Source organism: Metarhizium album (assembly GCF_000804445.1).
Source record: "Metarhizium album ARSEF 1941 chromosome Unknown scaffold_1, whole genome shotgun sequence".
Taxonomy (NCBI): domain Eukaryota; kingdom Fungi; phylum Ascomycota; class Sordariomycetes; order Hypocreales; family Clavicipitaceae; genus Metarhizium; species Metarhizium album.
Genome location: NW_024467575.1, coordinates 913,470 through 930,799, shown reverse-complemented (window position 1 = coordinate 930,799; position 17,330 = coordinate 913,470). Strand labels below are relative to the sequence as shown.

Sequence of the window (17,330 nt, the reverse complement as noted above, 5' to 3'; positions counted from 1 at the left end):
TTGAGCGTCGAGCACAGTGGAGTGCTTCGATGCCTATTCCCGTACGGAGCACCGTGACAGCCTCCTGTTGCAATATCCTTTTTTGCCGGACAAGTCTATGATTTGTGCCTCTCATCCAAATGACCTGGAGCGACGCGCCCGAGGACGACCAACACGGCTCGTCGACTGACGCGCAACACGCCGGCAATGCCTCCTTGCCTCCCGACGGGAGCTCGAAATCTGATGCCGCGCAGTGCGCCGTCTGCACTGCCAAGGCCCGCAAGGTGGCCAAAGACGCCATCGACATGGACCGAGTCCGATCTCACTTCCCCGTCCTCGGCGGCAAGACGGTCCCGTTCAACAACGCAGCAGGGACCGTCGTGCTCAAGGACGCCATAGAAGCGTACGTCCTTGGGCCTTGGCTCTCGACGACGAGGACGCGCGACTGATCAGACACACAGGGCGAGCCGTGTCATGAATGCGATGCCAATCGACCACGGAGACGGAGATGCACGAAGCCGGGCCGCGCAGGCCGAGTATTCGGACAAACTGCGCCAGTGCGCGGCCTTTATCAATGCCGAGCCGGCCGAGATCGGTACGTTCCAGGCCGGTGCCTCCTTCCTCCTGCTCCTGCTCCTGCTCCTGCCTCCTTCCTCGTGCCTCCCGCCCCTTGCTCCACACGCGAAGCCGCATGCGTGCTCACGACGACGTCTTTCTCAACCCGCGCAGCCTTTGGACAGTCCACGACGGCGTTGCTGCGACTCCTGGGCCAGTCGCTGCGGCCGCACCTCGGCCCGGACGCGGAAATGGTCTGCTCGACGCTGTGCCACGAGGCCTCGGCCAGCGCCTGGGTCCATCTCGCAAGAAGCCTCGGCGTCACCATCAAATGGTGGACGCCGTCGCGCGACGGCGAGGACGACCCCTGCCTCACGGTCGACTCGCTCAGGCCTCTCTTGACCCCGAAGACGCGCCTCGTCACCTGCAACCACGTCTCCAATGTCGTCGGGACCATCCACCCCATCCGGGAGCTGGCCGACCTCGTCCACACCGTCCCCGGCTGCGTCTTCGTCGTCGACGGCGTTGCCTGGGCCCCCCACCGGCCCGTCGACGTCAAGTCTTTGGACGTGGATTTCTACTGCTTCAGCTGGTACAAGGTGTTTGGTCCTCACATGGCGCAGCTCTACGCGCACCGCCGCGCACAGAGCCGCCACATGACGAGCATCAACCACTTCTGGTTCGACCACTCGACGCTCGACGGCAAAGTCCACCTCGGCACCGCCTGCTACGAGCTGGAGGCCATGTGCGCCCCCATCGCCAGGTACCTGGGGGACATTGGATGGGACGCCATCATCCGGCAGGAGACGGTCCTGACCGAGGTACTGCTGGACTATCTCGTCGGCCGGCCCGACGTGTACCGCGTCTTTGGAAGGCGCACCGCCGACCCGAGCCAGCGCGTGTCGATTGTCATCTTCGAGGTCCTCGGGCGCCAGTCGAGCGACGTCGTCATGCAGGTCCACGTTCGCGACCGCTTCCGCATCACCTGGGGCGACTGCTGGGCCCCGCGGCCGACGTTTGATGTCCTGAGGCCGCACGGCGACGGCATCATCCGAGTCAGCTTTGTTCACTACAACACGGTGGCCGAGGTCCGCGAGCTGTGCGCCGAGCTGGACGACATTGTCTCGACGTCGGCGGCCACCGGACGGGGCTTGCCGTCCGATGCATCACGTTCCCGGGACGGTCTACTGGGTCACGGGGAGAACATAGATGCTTCCTTGGGTACGTCTTGAGCGCTTGATTAATCCAATGGCTGGTGCGGGTGCGAACTTGCCGACTTGTTGGTTACGCCGCACTACTTCTGTGGGAACTGGTGGTCCACCACGGAACTTGGGTGAACTGCCCATTCATTACGCTGCATAAGACAATGTCTAGACATGTGTGTGCACTTGTCCCACGAACCACCATCACGTCCATTTACGCGCGCTCCGCGGACAGACGGTGCCTACAATCTTGTGCCCATGTTGATGTGGACAGCCTTGACCTGCGTGTACGCCTCCAAGCCCTCCTCGCCTAGTTCCCGGCCAATACCGCTCTGCTTTAACCCGCCAAAGGGAATGCGAAAGTCGCAGTCCTGGCTGCTGTTGATCCAGACCGTGCCGGCCTCGATCTCGGCCGTCACCCGGTGGGCTCTTTGCACATCCCTCGTAAACACAGAGGCGCCGAGGCCGTACGAGCTGTCGTTGGCCTTTGCAATGGCGTCGTCCTCGTCGTCGAACGGGCAGATGACCGCCACCGGGCCGAAGATCTCCTCCCGGTATATGGCCATGGACGGCGCAACGTCGACAAAGACGGTCGGCTGCACGTAGTATCCCTTGCCGTCGATGGGACACGCAGAGCCCCCCATGAGCAGCGTCGCGCCCTCCTGCTTCCCCCGCTCAATGTACCCAAGCACACGGTCGAGCTGCGCCTTGGAGACCTGCGGGCCTTGGAAGGTATCACCGTCCCACTGGGGCCCTACTACGGAGCGCTCACGCACGGCTTGCTGAAACCGGGCCACAAAGAGGTCATAGGCGTCCCTGTGGACGAGAATCCGGCTCGTCGAGGTGCATATCTGCCCTGAATATGCCATGGCCCCCAGGTGCGCCCACTTGACGGCCTGGTCCATATCGGCGTCGGGAAACACAAGCAGCGGCGACTTGCCGCCGGTCTCGAGCGTAATCTTCTTGAGCGTCCCGGCGGCCAGAGACATGATGGACCGCGCCGTTCCCGTCGACCCCGTAAAGGCGATCTTGTCGACGAGGGGGTGCCGGACCAGGGCGGCCCCGGCCTCCCCGCCCCGGCCGTTGATCAGGTTCACGACCCCCGGCGGAAAGCCCGCCCGCCGGACGAGCCGAGCGAGCAGCAGGATGCTCAGGGGCGTCTGCTCCGCCGCCTTGAGCACCACCGTGTTCCCGCAGGCCAGGGCGGGGCCGAGCTTCCAGCCCGCCATCATGAGGGGGCTGTTCCACGGCACGATCTGGCCGACGACGCCCACGGGCTCGCGGAGCGTGTAAGCGAGCTTCTGCGGCGACGGCGTGACGGTCCGGCCGCCAACCTTGTCGGCCCATCCGCCGTAGTAGCGCACCGTCTCGATCGCGCCCGCGACGTCTTCGCCCGCGGCAGACGTGTAGGGCAGGCCTGCGCCCGTCAGCGGCGGAGCTTTTGGCTTTTGGCGCAGACTCACCGTTCTCCCACGACACGACCGATGCCAGGAGCGCCTTGTCCTCCTCCATGAGCTCGGCCAGCTTGGCCAGGAGCCTGCCTCGCTCGCTGCCCGGCACCTTGCTCCAGGCGTCGCTGCGCAGGGCTCTCCTGGCGCACTGCACTGCCCGGTCGACGTCCTCCGCCGCAGCTGATTGGACGCTGGCGATTTCTATTTCCGTCCTGTCACGGCATTTAGCGCAGACGGCCTTGGCACATGCACTTGCGCGTGCAGGTGCGGATGTACGTACGCGGGATCGATGGCGGTGATGGGCGCCGCCGTCGACGCCCGCACAAACTCGTTGTCGATGAACAGCCCCAGGGGCTGCGAGTAGACATGGCCGTTGGGCGTCGTGAGCTCCTGAACCAAGGCCGGTTCCATTGTGTCTTGGTCGTGTTGTTCGTCGAAGCCGCCCGTCGAGAGCTGAGTGTCCTCGTCAGATGCACTTCTGCTACCAGGGCCACGCGGCTTGCCGGGTTCTTGCAAAAGATGGGAGAGAGAATAATATCATCAGAGCAGAGAAGAGAGTCGCGCTGACCGCCCCTCCGCCTCCGGCCCCCCGGGATCCATGGCCAACGGGTCGGTCAACGCACGGATGGGGCCGTCGGGAGCCTGCATATACGGTCGCATATTAGCTTGCATCTGCAAATGCTGCCACTATAATTTTCCTAATTTGTATTCTGCTGATTTGCTGTTAAAAAAAATATTTTATAAATATAAGTTATTACTATAATACTAATAATACTTAAACTTCAAGAAGTAACTTACTAATAAGCTTATTCTTAAGTTAAAATTTAATACTATAAGTTTTTTCTAGTAGAAATAATAAAAGTAATAATTAAAACTAACTTAAAAATAATTCTAGAATAGCTAGCTAATTTTATTCTCTAGAGAACTATTCTATTATTTTAAAGTAAATAGTATATTATATAATTAAGTATAACTTACTAATAAGCTTATCTTTAAGTTAAAATTTAATACTATAAGTCTTCTTTAGTAGAAATAATAAAAGTAATAATTAGAACTAACTTAGAAATAATTCTAAGATAGCTAGCTGATTTTATTCCCTAGGGAACTATTCTACTATTTTAAAGTAAATAGCATACTATATAATTAAGTATAATACTAACTAGATATATATATAAATTAATTCTTATTTATTTCTTATAAATATAGTAATATATAACTAAGTTATTACTTTAAAACTATTATATTTAATTTTATAAAATTAACCTAGAGAAGTACTACTTTAGAGATAATAAAAAGCAATTAAATAATAACTTAGCTTATAAGTTGCTATAGAAAATAGTTTAAAACTAGTTATATAATAATTAATATTTATTTTATATAGAATAATATCTAGACTATATTAATAGCTAAGTGCTATTATAAATACTATATAAGCTTATATAGTAAAGTATAATGCCTTCTAAGGCAATTTCTATTTCTGCTTTTATACTGCTAACTACTGCTATTATTACTACTACTAATACTATAGTTTAAACTATATATAATAAAGCTACTACTATTAATACTAAAGTAGTAGCTACTATATACTACTAACTAAGAATAGTATATATACTACTTAAACTACTTATAAAGTAATTAGAAAAGAGATTAAAACTAATTTTAATAAAATGCTGCTAAGCTGCCTGCCTAGTCGCTCTTGCTCTTGCTCTTGCCTCTGCTCCTGCTCTTGCTCTTGCCTCTGCTCTTACTCTTGCTATTATTATTATTATTGTTGCTATTGCTGCTGCTGCTGCTATAATTATTATTGTTATTATTATTATTGCTATTGCTTCTGCCTCTGCCTCTAAGCTTCTCCCTCTCTCTCTCTCTTTCTAAGAATAAGAAGAATAAAGATAAAAATAAAAATAAAGATAAAGTTAAGAATAAAAATAAAAATATAGAAATAGTATAAACTACTTACTAAATAATTATAAACTAGTTAAGAACTAATTCTAGCTAATAGAATTTACTTAGTATATTACTAAATAATATACTTTTTACTATATAGCTACTATACTATAAAGATAGCCTTTTTATAATTACTAAGATATACTATATAGTAAGTTTCTAGAGGCTTTGTCAGCGGCAGATACTGCCTACTATAAAAAACACCTATAAAAATAAGGGAAACAACTGCAGCACACAAATTGTCTACAAGGAACGTTTGCATGCATTTTGTATGCAAGGATTTAATATGCTTTATGCCTACATTCCTTTGCACATATAAATAAGGTTAAGAGAGGAATGCTGGCTGGAATTCAACAAAAACACTAATAAGCCATAAAGGCTAATCTACTCTATAGCAGGAAAGCAGCCACAAGAGTTATTTTAAGCCTCTAAGGTTATTTTAAGCCACTATCTATGCCTAATCCGGCAGCCCTACTATAGGATTTACCTATAAATAACCCTCCTTCCCCCTAACTAGATAGAAAGGAAATTAAGCCTCTACAACTACACTCTTTAATACATACTATTACATACAATTTTATACTATATATAAAGTCACTTCTATTATACCTTAAGAATCCCTATTATCTTATGCTTAGTAATCAACTAGATTACATAAGCTCTATCTATTAAGATATACTATATAATAAGTTTCTAAAGGCTTAATATAGCTTATAATATTTATATATTTATTTTATATAGTAAGTTAGTTAAAATTAAAATTAAATTAGAAATAATTTATACTAATAGCTATAAAATACTTTCTCTCTTACTTTAACTAGTTTTATAAAGTTTAGAAATATTTTTATTAGTTTAGTTAGTTTAATTAGTTTATTTTTTATTTTTTATTTTTCTTTTGTTTTTTATTTTTCTTTTGTTTTTTTTGTTTTTTTTTTCTAACTAGTACTTAAGCTAGCTACTTTATAGAGGCTGCTTATTTCTATATATATATAGTTATTACTAGCTTTACTAGCTATAGTTAAATTCTATAGTATATAGTTAAAAATATATATATAAGCACTAAGCTTTAACTACTTTTTAGTACTAGTATTCTCTATATTACTAAGTAAAGAAAAAAATACTTATTTATTCTTTTCTCTACTTCTTTTTTTTTCTTAATTTCCTGCTTTAACTACCTTCTAGTACTAGTATTCTCTATATTACTAAGTAAAGAAAAAAATACTTATTTATTCTTCTCTCTACTTTCTCTCTTTTCTTAATTTCCCTCTTTTCTCTTCTTAATTTACTCTTTATTCTGTCTTTTTCTTCTAGTTATTTACTATAAAATATTATATAACTAGTAGTAAAAATATTACTCTAAGGTATTATATTATATATATAATAAGATTTAAAGTTAATATCTAAATACTTAACTTTGCCTCTACTATAGTATCTTCTAAGTAGTTTTAATTAAAATTAATTTAGAGATTTAAAGTTAATATCTAAATACTTAATTTTACTTCTATTATAGTACCTTCTAGGTAGTTCTAATTAAAATTAATTTAAAACTAGATTTATAGTAGTCTTAGTTTAGTTTTAATTTATTAAGATAAATAAAAGCTTAATAATATTCTTACTATATTTTATTTATATAAATAAAATAAAATTATATAAGTAACTTTAGAAAGAACTTTTAAGCTAAAGCTAATAAAGTATTATAAGTAACTTACTTAAGTATATAAAAAAACTCTTAGTATAATTTAACTAGACTACTTATTTAGCTTATTCTACTACTACTAGCTTATTTTACTACTATTAGTTAGTACTTTTTAAGAGAGCTTTTTTATTTCTAAAAAAATAAATAAGCTAGGTAGAGATATAAATTAATTATAAACTAATTTAAGACTAGCTTCTATATTTATACTAACTAGTTCTACTAAGTCTAATTAAACTTTAGCTACTTTTATAGTTAAATATTAATAATAAACTTTTATATAAAAAGCAATAAATAAATAAATATATTTAACTAAGCTTTATAGTATAATTTAATAATAATATCTCTTTTAAGCTTAAATAAATATAGTTTAAGTAGGCTAAATTACTTTAACTTCTGCCTTAAATATATACTATATTATATATAGTCTTTAACTTATTTTATAAAAATAATATATATAAATAAAATATTAAAGATAGCTATATATTAATTTAGATATATTTCTATCTTCTATATTTATAATAAGAGAATATAAATAAGACTTAATTTAATTTACTATAATTACTAACTTTAAGTATATTTAATTTACTTTTAACTATAATACTCTCTTTAAATATAAAGTTATTAGCTTTACTAATTTACTTAATTAAGTAGAGTAGTTTAATAAGCTTTAATAATTTACTTTTTATAAGCTTTATAGCTAATAATACTATATAGCTTAAAGAGTAAGTAGAGTCTTTTTTAATAAAAAGTTCTATAAGTTATACTTATAGCCTAAAGTAGCTTAAAGAAATAGTAACTTATTTAGAAGAGATAAAAGCACTAGCTACTATTAATTTCTTTATTTTAAAAGTTTTATATTTACCTTTCAAGGTTTTATAGAAGTAAATTACCTTAAAAATTATTAAGTTTGTAATTAAAATATCCTAGCTCTTCTAGCTATTTTATACACTATTTATTTATAATTTTAGTAAGAAATAATTTAATATTAATTCTATAAAGTAGTATAAGTATATTATATAGAGCTTATTAATTAGCTATATTATTATTAGAACTTAGTAGAATACTTTAGTTTAAAGTATTTTATATATAATATAAGTCTATAGAAATTCTAGATTTAATATACTAATAATTTCTTTATATATAAATTTTATAGCTATTTTATAAAGTAATAAAGTTAGTAAACTTATTTTAAATAAAAAGTATATATACTATATAAAAAGTAATTTAGTCTTTAATATTGCCTTTAATAAATAAAGTATATTTAGCTAATTTATAATCTTAATACTATAATTTAATTTTATAAAGAATAGCTATATTTTAAGGTATTAAACTATAAATAAATACTACTTAAGTATACTTAGTATAGTTATAGTAAAGTAACTATAGTAAAACTAAATAATATAGTATAAGTATATATTAATATATATATATATTTAAATACTATATTTCTTAAGTTTCTTATATTTATTTAAGTACTATAAAAAATTTAGCTTAAGTACTTAAAAGTTAATATAATACTATATATTACTTTCTCTTTAGTATTAAACTTTCTCTAGAAAAATAGTTTAATAAAAGTTATAAAGCTAATTTTATAAAATTAGTACTTATACTTTTTATTATATATAGTAGTAAAGATATTTATAACTAAATTTATAAATTACTAATATTTACTTTAAGTTCTTTTTAAGAAATTAAATTACTTTAGAAAGAATTTAAATTTACTTTTACTTTATTTAAATATACTTTTTTATATAATTCTATTAGTAAACTTTATAAATAGTATATAATAAATATTAAAGGTTATTATATTATTATAAATTCTAAAGAATTAATTAATTAGAATATTTATAGAAAAAGAAGTAGAATTAAATCTACTTAATAAGTTAATTTATAATTTATATATTTTGCTGCTATATTAATCTCTAGTAAGAAAGCTATATCTTTAGTATATATAAGCTTACTAGTTGCTAATTATATTACTAAAGAATTTTATTAATAAAGTAGTAAATTAATTTAATTAGTATTTTTTATATAAATAGTTTTAAAATCTCTTTATATAAAGGCTTTAAGCTTTTTATATATACTCTAGAAATACCTAAAAGCCTTTAAGCTAAAAGCTAGTATTATAATATTTAAAGGCTAATAGTATTTTTATTTTATTTATTAAAAAGCTTATTAACTTAAGATAAAATATCTCTATAAAATATACTATATTAAAGAGATTATTAAATAGTCTCTCTAAGACTTTTAAGCTATTTATATAGTCTTAGTATATTAAAGTAGAAATTAATTTAGAATTAATTTAGAATTAATTTTAAAATAATTTAGAAATAATTTAGAAATAATTTAAAAATAATATAAAACTAGTTTTAATATAAATTTAGAATAATTATAGTATAAAGTTTAATTTATATATTAAGGTAGAAGGAATTTTTTCTATATAACTCTATACTTTTAAAAAATCTAAAAATTAGAAAATCGGAAAATTATAGTAGCAGCGTTTGCAGATGCGAGCTAATGTGCGACCGTATGTATAACGAAAAGGGAAGGCGAAGGCGGCAGCACCCGCGACCCCGCGGGAGCGCGCGCCAAGAAATCTACGACGCGCGTGGCTCCCGTGGGGCCTCCGTGGGGCCGGCTACTGCGGGCGAGCGGGCCTGACCGTTGGGCTATCCGTGCATGTAACCCTAACCCAAGTGCAGCGTCGCGCCTTCCCCCCCCCGAACAGCACAGAGTCCATCCAGCTGTGGTGAGTTTGCCACGAAGCACAGACTTGTTGTCGTCCGGAACTTCCTTGAGTTTGAATGAAATCGTGGGCTGGCAGAAGCCGGTTCCGTGATCTCCTCACCCTGCACTGACTCTGCTGAATTGTCGTCGCCGCTCTTCAAACCTCTATGCCCTCACTCACGACAGCAGAGCTCGACCGGCTGTGGGCTCGCAACGCCAAAGTCCCTGACGCGGTTTGCGTCAGCGTCCACGAGCTGATTGCGCAGCGCGCGTGCTCGCAGCCCGATCAGCCAGCCGTCGCCGCTTGGGACGGCGATTACACCTATGGGCAGCTCGTGCATCTGGTGTGTAGTCTGGCCGACCATCTGGCTCGGAACGTCTGCCCACGCCACGGAAGGGTGCTGCCAATTGTGATGAGCAAGTCGAAATGGATGCCGGTGGCCATGCTCGGGGCCTTGAGCGGAGGCTGGGGGATAGCTGCGCTGGATGTGAACACGCCGACGGGCAGGCTTGCCGAAATCCTGGACATGCTGGATCCGCCGTGCATTCTCACGACTTCCGAGGTCAGGATCACGGTGGATACCGCGGTGCCGGCGCTCGCCGTGGATGAGCTCGGCCTCGGAGACGAGCCGCCCGCGGCCACGGAGCAGCGGGACCAGCCAACGCCCGCAAGAGTCGCAGCCGTCGTGTTCACGTCGGGCAGCACCGGATCGCCAAAGGGGGTCATGCTAGGCCCGGAATGCGTCTCGACCGCGGCCGTGAGCGGGTCGCAAATCCTCCAGCTTGGCCCGGGGTCGCGGCTGTTCCAGTTCTCGTCGCTGGCTTTCGACGTCAGCCTGCATGAGATTTTCATGACGCTGGTCGCCGGCGGATGTCTCTGCGTTCCCTCCGAGACGGAGCGAATGCACGACCCCGTCGCGGCCATGCGGAGAATGCGGGCGAACTACATCTGCACGACGCCGTCCGTCTTCATGTCCGTGCTGGCCGAGGCCGTCGTCTCGACGCCCATCAGGGCCATTGTGCTCACGGGCGAGCCGCTCACGTCCCGAATCGGCCCCTTGTTCGGCACCGGCGCGCGCCTGTTCAGCTGGTACGGCGCATCGGAGTGTCCCGTCGTTGCCCTCGCGCCCCTGGTGGATAGGAAGTGGACGAGGTCGCAAATCAACTCCCGGCACCCGGGGAACTGCTGGGTCGTTGAGCCCGACGACCCAGATGCCCTCTGCGGCTTCGGCGACGTCGGGGAGCTGTTGGTGGAAAGCCCCATGTTGGCACTGGGCTATCTGGGCGCTCCGCAGCAGACGGAGGCGTCTTTTGCAGCTGATCCGGCGTGGCTGGGCCGCGGGCACGGCTGCGTCCCCGGCCGACGCGGCAGGCTGTACAGAACCGGGGACCTTGTGCGGAACAACCCGGACTGGACGCTGGACTACATTGGCCGCAAGGATGCCGTCGTCAAGGTCCGAGGCCAGCGCGTCGACCTGAGCGCCGTCGAGCTCTGCATCTGGAACCACCTTCGGTCGGGGGACGTCGAATCGCCCGCCCCCCGCATCAGGGAGGTCGTCGTCGAGCCCGTCGACTCGGCCACGAACAACGACGGCGTGAGCATCTCGTGCTTCTTACACGTCGACGACGACGCCGCTTGCTTGCCGCGGACGCCCTTGGCCACGTCTACAAGCTTACCGTGCATCCGTGTCTACGCACCCGACGCGTCTCTGGACGGTCTCTGGCCCGGGCTGCGTCGTGCTCTGAGCTCCGTGCTTGCCGAGTACATGGTGCCGTCTCTGTACCTCCAACTGTCAGACGTGCCCTTGACCCAGTCGGGAAAAGTAGACCGGAGGCTGCTGCGCTCTCTGGCATCGCAGATACCCAGTCGCGACTTGCTGGAGTGCCGTGCATTCCCAGGACAGGGCCATAGCCTGCCACGTAATGACGCCGAATCGGCACTCCAGCGACTCTGGGCCGAGGTGCTGGGAGTAGAGGCGGCCGAGGTCTACACAAACAAGAGCTTTCTTCAATGCGGCGGAGACTCTCTAAGTGCCATCCTGCTCTCCAAGGCGTTGAGTCGGGAGTTTGGTCTGGCCACCAAGGTGCCACGGCTCTTACGCCGAGAGACCACGATCCAGCATCTCGCAACGCTGCTGGGACAGCCCGGGAACGGCCACGCAGGCGACGAGGCCCGGACGGACGTGGCGACCGTTCTGAGGGCGTGGGAGGCAAGACTCGGCCTCGTGTCCGTTCGTCCTCGGGCCGCTCCGTCCCCGTCAGGTACAAGTCGGGGCTCCCGCGTGCTACTGACCGGCGCGACGGGGTATCTGGGGACACACATCCTCGGCGAGCTGCTTCAGCGCCAGTGGGTGAACAAGGTCGTGGTGCTGGTGCGAGCAGCAGACGTCGGCCTCGCCGAGGAACGCATCCGCAGGGCCGCAAGCACCGCCGGATGGTGGCAGCCGAGCGCGCTGGCCCGCATCGAGGTCTGGCCCGGCGACTTGACGGAGGCGGGGCTGGGACTGCGGCCGGAGAGATGGGCCGACATGTCGAGCCTCGACGTCATCATCCACAACGGGGCCGTCGTCAACTACAGCGCCGGCTACGACGTCCTGGAGCGCGCAAACGTCATCTCGACCTTCTACCTGCTCGAGGCTGCCCTCGGGTCTGAGCGTCTCCGAGCCTTCATCCTCGTATCTGGCGGCATCAGACGAGCCCAGGGCCAGTCAGACGCAGAGTACCTGCGGGCTCTCGACGAGTCCGAGGGATACAGCCAGACAAAGTACGTGGCGGAGCGGCTGACGCTGGCCGCAGGGCGCCTGTTGCGTCAAAACGCCCGGTCCCGCGCCGGACAAGACGAGCCGAGCCCGAGTCCGGCGAGCGGGAGCCGCACCTTTGCGGTCATCAAGCCCGGCTACATTGTCGGCGACCAGGTCACCGGCCTCTCCAACACGGACGACTTCATCTGGAAGCTGGTCGCGGGCGCGGTCCGCATGGGATCCTTCCCTTCCGACCCCCCGGGCTACTGGGTGGACATGGCAGAAGTCAGCTACGTGGCGAGGCGGATCGCTCACAGGGCACAAGCGTGCGCATCCGACGGTGTGTCTCCCCAGCCCGTCGCTTCGGACTTGGAGGCCCCCGGGCCCGGAGCAGGCTCGGGCGTGGTCCTGGACGAGATGAACCGCGGCTTGCCGGTGCATCTGTTCTGGCAGGCCGTCCAGTCACAAGCGCAGCTCGCTCTACGCCAACTGGACTGGGACTCGTGGATCGCCCACGCCCACGTCGAGCTTGAGCGGGAGCTCGAAGCGCACCCTCTGTGGGGGATCCAGCTCCTCTTGGGACCGAGCCTCGGCAGTCCCGCCAGGATACCGGACGCGGACTCCCGTGCCGTGGACGAGGTTGGCGCGGCCGTGCGACGCTGTGTACAGTATCTCTGCAGTGTCGGGTTCATTGCCCTCCCGCTCAACGGGGCGTGTCCGAGCCCCTCAGACGCCGGTGGCAAGTACCCTGTCGAGGACGCTGACGACGATCATGGAGCAGAGAGAAGGGCGTGGAAGGGTACCCAGGGCGAGCGTCACCCTGCCATCGTCACTCGATCCAAGCTGACGTACTGGAACTGAGACGCAACATGGGGCAAAGGAGTATCCGGTCAAGTCTCAGAACAAACCTCTGCCTGCAAGCAAGATGATTAGAAGCCATGCTTACCGGCGGCATCGAGCGGCGACCAGCATGATGGATCGGAACGGACCCTACACTGCGCAAGGAGACTTTGCATCGCAAAAGAAACAAAATGTATTTCGCCGCACCAGCGCCACCACAGCTGTAGATGAGCAGATAAACACCCGAAAGTCTCCCCTTCTCTCAAGAAAGACCCGCGGGCCACGATGATGTCACAACGCCCAAGATAGTATCGTACAAGAACACGTTGGAGCCCACGCGCGCCATAGCCGGCGTGAAGAACATGAGCTCCCGCCGTAGACGCGCAATCAGGTGCTCTGGTCGCGTCTCCCGCCCGTCTCTTGCCCGCGCGTACTTCACCTCAGCACCTGTTCAGCGTGGTGTAAAGTCGATGCTGCCTCAGCAGCGAGACGCTGACGAGCCCGAGCACCGCACAGCAGAGCAGCATCAGCCACACGCCGCGAAAGGCCTCCATGAATGCCGCCATGACGCCGTCGTGCCACGCGTCCGGCAGGCGTCTCAGCTCGTCCAAGCTATCCCGAACACGATCGATCATGTCCGCAGCATCCTGCCTGTCGCCGAATCTCGCCCACAGCCGTCGCGCAGAGACGTTCTGGTACACGAGGGACGCTACGCTTATCCCAATCGTGGCGCCTATGCTGCGGATGAAGTCTGCAGTGACCAGAGGCGTTAGCGTGCAAGAGCGCAACGGCTGTTTGGGGGGAGGAGAGGGAGGAGAGGCGCTGCTCACAAATGGCCGACGTTATCACCGCCTGCTGCGAGTGGTCGACGGCAGCGATGGACGCAATCTGCGTCGTCGTCAACACGGCGCCGTAGCCGGCTCCCACGAGGAAGAAGGCCAGGCTCGTCAGCCAGGCTGGGCTGCGCTCGCCTTGGAGCACGAACATGACGGTGCCGAGGGTCAGGGCGGACAGGCCGGGGACGCCCAGCCGGATGTACTGACCCGTCTGCTTCATGATGTAGCCCGCACCCAGGGCGCCCAGGCACTCGCCGACGGGGGAAGACAGGATCCTGAGGCCGGCCGTGGTCGTCGACTCGCCGAGCACCTGGAGGTAGAGGGGCACGTAGAAGAGCGCGGCCATGAGGACCAGCTCGCAGAAGAAGTTGGTCAGGCACGCCGAGACGATGGTCCGATCGAGCAAGAGCTTGACGGGGATGATGGGGTGCTTGGCCCTTTGCTCCCACCACACAAAACTCGTCAATGACACCAGCGAAAGGGGGATCGCTGCGAGGGGCAAGGGGTGCGTCCAAGGCACCATGTTCCCGCCCGAGTTGAGGCCCAGGAGCAGCAGCACGATGAATGAAGAGGCCGTGAAGACGCCGGGGAAGTCGATGCGCGAGATGTACGACTGCTGTGACTGCTGGGGGGGCACTTTGACGAGCACCAGGACGGCGACGGCCAAGACCAAGGCCGGCGGCACCTGGATGAGGAAAGCCAGCCTCCAGCCGAGGACGGTGTGGTCGTTCAAGACGCCGCCAAAGACGCCCCCGATCATGGCTCCGGCGCCGTAAAACACGTTCGAAACAGCCTGGACGATGCCTCGGGTGCGCAGCGGGATCAGGTCAGAGCCCAGAAAGTTGGCGATGCTCCTTTGGCCGGCGCTGCCGGCACCAGCTACGAGGCGGCCGACGAGGACGACATGCGGATCCGTGGACAGGCCGCAGATGAGATTCCCGGCACCAAAGAGGACGTTGCTCAAGACCAAGCCGGGACCGCGGCCAAAGATGTCGGTGAGGCGGCCCGTGACGGGAAGACAGGCAGCGCTGGAAAGGAGGTATGCAGTGGCAAGCCAGGGCAGGAGATGCAACGACTGGAAGTCACTTGCGATTGGGCCCGCCAGGGTGGCCATGATGGTCTCGTCCATGGCACCGAGGAAGACGCCGATCCAAGCCGTGGTCATGACGAGGGCCAGCCTTGGGAACGGGATGTCGGGCACGGGGACCCCATCCTCCTGTCCGCGGCCACGATGACTGCAGTTCTTGAAGACACTATTCGCGGCTGGAGCGCCTAGCAACGGTGTGGTCTCGGCCGTGCGGCTCTCCATCATCCTGCTTTCGTTTGGCATCGCGTCAAACCAGTTCTTGTCCAGAGGAATCCGGGGACAGCGCAGGCAAGTTGTCAACCAGAGAGATGGGAAAAGGCACGGGGCGAAAACAGGATTCTTTCAAGGGGGCGCTCTGCGCCGTTTAAGGAATCCTGTTTTCAAGAGACAATGACGGAAACTGTCTCGGGCACATCAGAATATTAGTCAGTGTTGGTCGTACGAATTATTGTGACACCCAAGCAGCGACTGGCGTCTGGCGATGCTCAGCTGCTGTGACGCGATGCACCAGAGATGGCGTAGCCGGAAGCGACTCCTCATGTGCTGTGGCACGCCTCCTATTTGCCGCGTGACAGCTCCCATATGCGTGACTGCCAATTGGCACGTAACCAGTTGAATTTAGGCACTTAAGAGCTCATGCGTTCAGCGTGGCGAAGGGGAGGGTTGCTGATGATTGTCTCCCCTTAGCTCCCAAAACTCCCGCACAAACCCCTCTCGCTCGTGCCAGACAAAGACGTCAATGGCGATGAGGCTTCGTTCGGTTAAACGGCGACAGTTTTTGTCGTCGTTGGCATCGGACCACTCACTTGAGCAACAGGTCGAATGACACATTGCCGGCGTTGTGCTCTACGGCTCTATGCTTTACGCCGAGACTGATTTACCGTGATCAGATCCTTTCAAGGTCCTCCCCGGGACTCTGCTCCGTAGATGTTACTGGAATCGCTGCGAGTGACACAGACATCCTTGAGCGACCAGCGGATCCGAGGTATAGTAGGTAGTAGTTACCTTGTGCACGGCAAATCCGCCAGTCTGCCGAGATGGGGTCTGCTCAATCCGAGGGACGGAACGGGGCATGTGTTTCGGCATACTTTTCGCCCGTCATCCCGATGCTGCTGCTGTAGATTGTCGAAGACGGCCATGTAGGGCTTGAGCTATGTCGGCACGACGAGTCAATGACGGCGGCTGTGCACGCGCGCATACGCTCACCATCGGCACATTCCAAAAGACTGTCCGTATCGTCATCAAAGCCGGCCGAGCCTCGGATCAAATCTAGTGTGTTTAGTTTGATTCATCCGATGAACTTGTACTTTTCAACATGAAAACTACATACACATAACATGGCAAGCAAAGTTGATCAAGTGCAAGGATTCCAAGTCTAGTATTAAAGGAGGATTTTAGCGTTTGTTTTAAGCTGGCTTCTAGTGCGAGAGCTAGAAGAAGCCCTTTGTTCTATAGTTTTTCCAACTCCATCGAGGAGGTACGTACTCGACTATTTAATCGTCGTCTTGGCCAATTAAATTTTAGTGGAGCACCCCCAGGTCAGCCTATGCGTCACCAGACTGACAGCCGGGCTTGAAGCAATCTGAACAACTTCACATGTCTTGCAAAATAATAGCGTGGCCAGAGCACAAGTTACCAGACTGAAGTAACACAACACGCCAAGTTGAGTATTAGAAATCCGGAGAGCAGACGCCGTCGCGCCTGATGCTTTTATATAGTCAGTGGTCCGGTGCCCTTCTCGTGACTACAGCCCTCGCGTCACCAACATCCGTGTAACGCTAGGACCGTCGTCTTTTCCGGGTATGGCAAAGTATCCTCGAGTATCAATAGACAGTTTGATGAAGGCGAAGCAAACTAGGCAATGAAGATCCTGTCTTTGTTGACCTAAGAAGTAGGCGTCTATCTACTGTTGGGTAATAGTTGCCCGATTGCCACGGGAGCAAACGGGCCCCATTTTCTCCTAGAATACTGAATTTCTAAAACTTGGCCCAGCTCAGCCTTGGAGCAATTTCGAAAACCTCCAATACCGTGACCAGCCAGCTGACTTGCCGCTGCCAGAGCCATGCAGATCAGCTACAGCGCAACTATGCGACTGATTAGGCTGACGAGAGAACCAGGCTAGCCCTATTGTGGAGGCGCAACCTGAATGGATCAAGGTTGTACAAGCCCTTCAGGTTGACCAAAACCTCCCGACTGACCTTGACCTCCTGACTGATCGAAACCTAACTGATCGGAACCTCCCGACTGACCTAACCTCCTAACTGATCGG

The 17,330-nt window shown here is 48.7% G+C and overlaps 4 protein-coding genes across 4 annotated transcripts; 2 read left to right on the top strand and 2 right to left on the bottom strand.

The window, feature by feature from the left end:
* Positions 1 to 119: 119 nt before the first annotated feature.
* On the top strand, positions 120 to 1,766 carry MAM_00265 (Pyridoxal phosphate-dependent transferase, major domain protein; the record flags this gene model as incomplete). Its single annotated transcript, XM_040819064.1, has 3 exons — positions 120 to 382; positions 441 to 574; positions 709 to 1,766. 3 exons carry the CDS (start codon positions 120 to 122, stop codon positions 1,764 to 1,766), a joined length of 1,455 nt encoding a protein of 484 aa, XP_040682329.1.
* A 212-nt stretch (positions 1,767 to 1,978) lies between these two features.
* Positions 1,979 to 3,598, bottom strand: MAM_00264 (aldehyde dehydrogenase; the record flags this gene model as incomplete). The annotated part of the gene is made up of 3 exons (XM_040819063.1): positions 1,979 to 3,153; positions 3,200 to 3,399; positions 3,468 to 3,598. 3 exons carry the CDS (start codon positions 3,596 to 3,598, stop codon positions 1,979 to 1,981), a joined length of 1,506 nt encoding a protein of 501 aa, XP_040682328.1.
* Positions 3,599 to 9,724: 6,126 nt separating this feature from the next.
* Positions 9,725 to 13,159, top strand: MAM_00263 (AMP-dependent synthetase/ligase; the record flags this gene model as incomplete). Its single annotated transcript, XM_040819062.1, has 1 exon — positions 9,725 to 13,159. The coding sequence occupies one exon, from the start codon at positions 9,725 to 9,727 to the stop codon at positions 13,157 to 13,159; it is 3,435 nt and encodes a 1,144-aa protein (XP_040682327.1).
* A 419-nt stretch (positions 13,160 to 13,578) lies between these two features.
* MAM_00262 (Major facilitator superfamily domain, general substrate transporter) lies at positions 13,579 to 15,304 on the bottom strand (the record flags this gene model as incomplete). The annotated part of the gene is made up of 2 exons (XM_040819061.1): positions 13,579 to 13,889; positions 13,969 to 15,304. The coding sequence occupies 2 exons, from the start codon at positions 15,302 to 15,304 to the stop codon at positions 13,579 to 13,581; spliced, it is 1,647 nt and encodes a 548-aa protein (XP_040682326.1).
* Between the last annotated feature and the right edge of the window lie 2,026 nt (positions 15,305 to 17,330).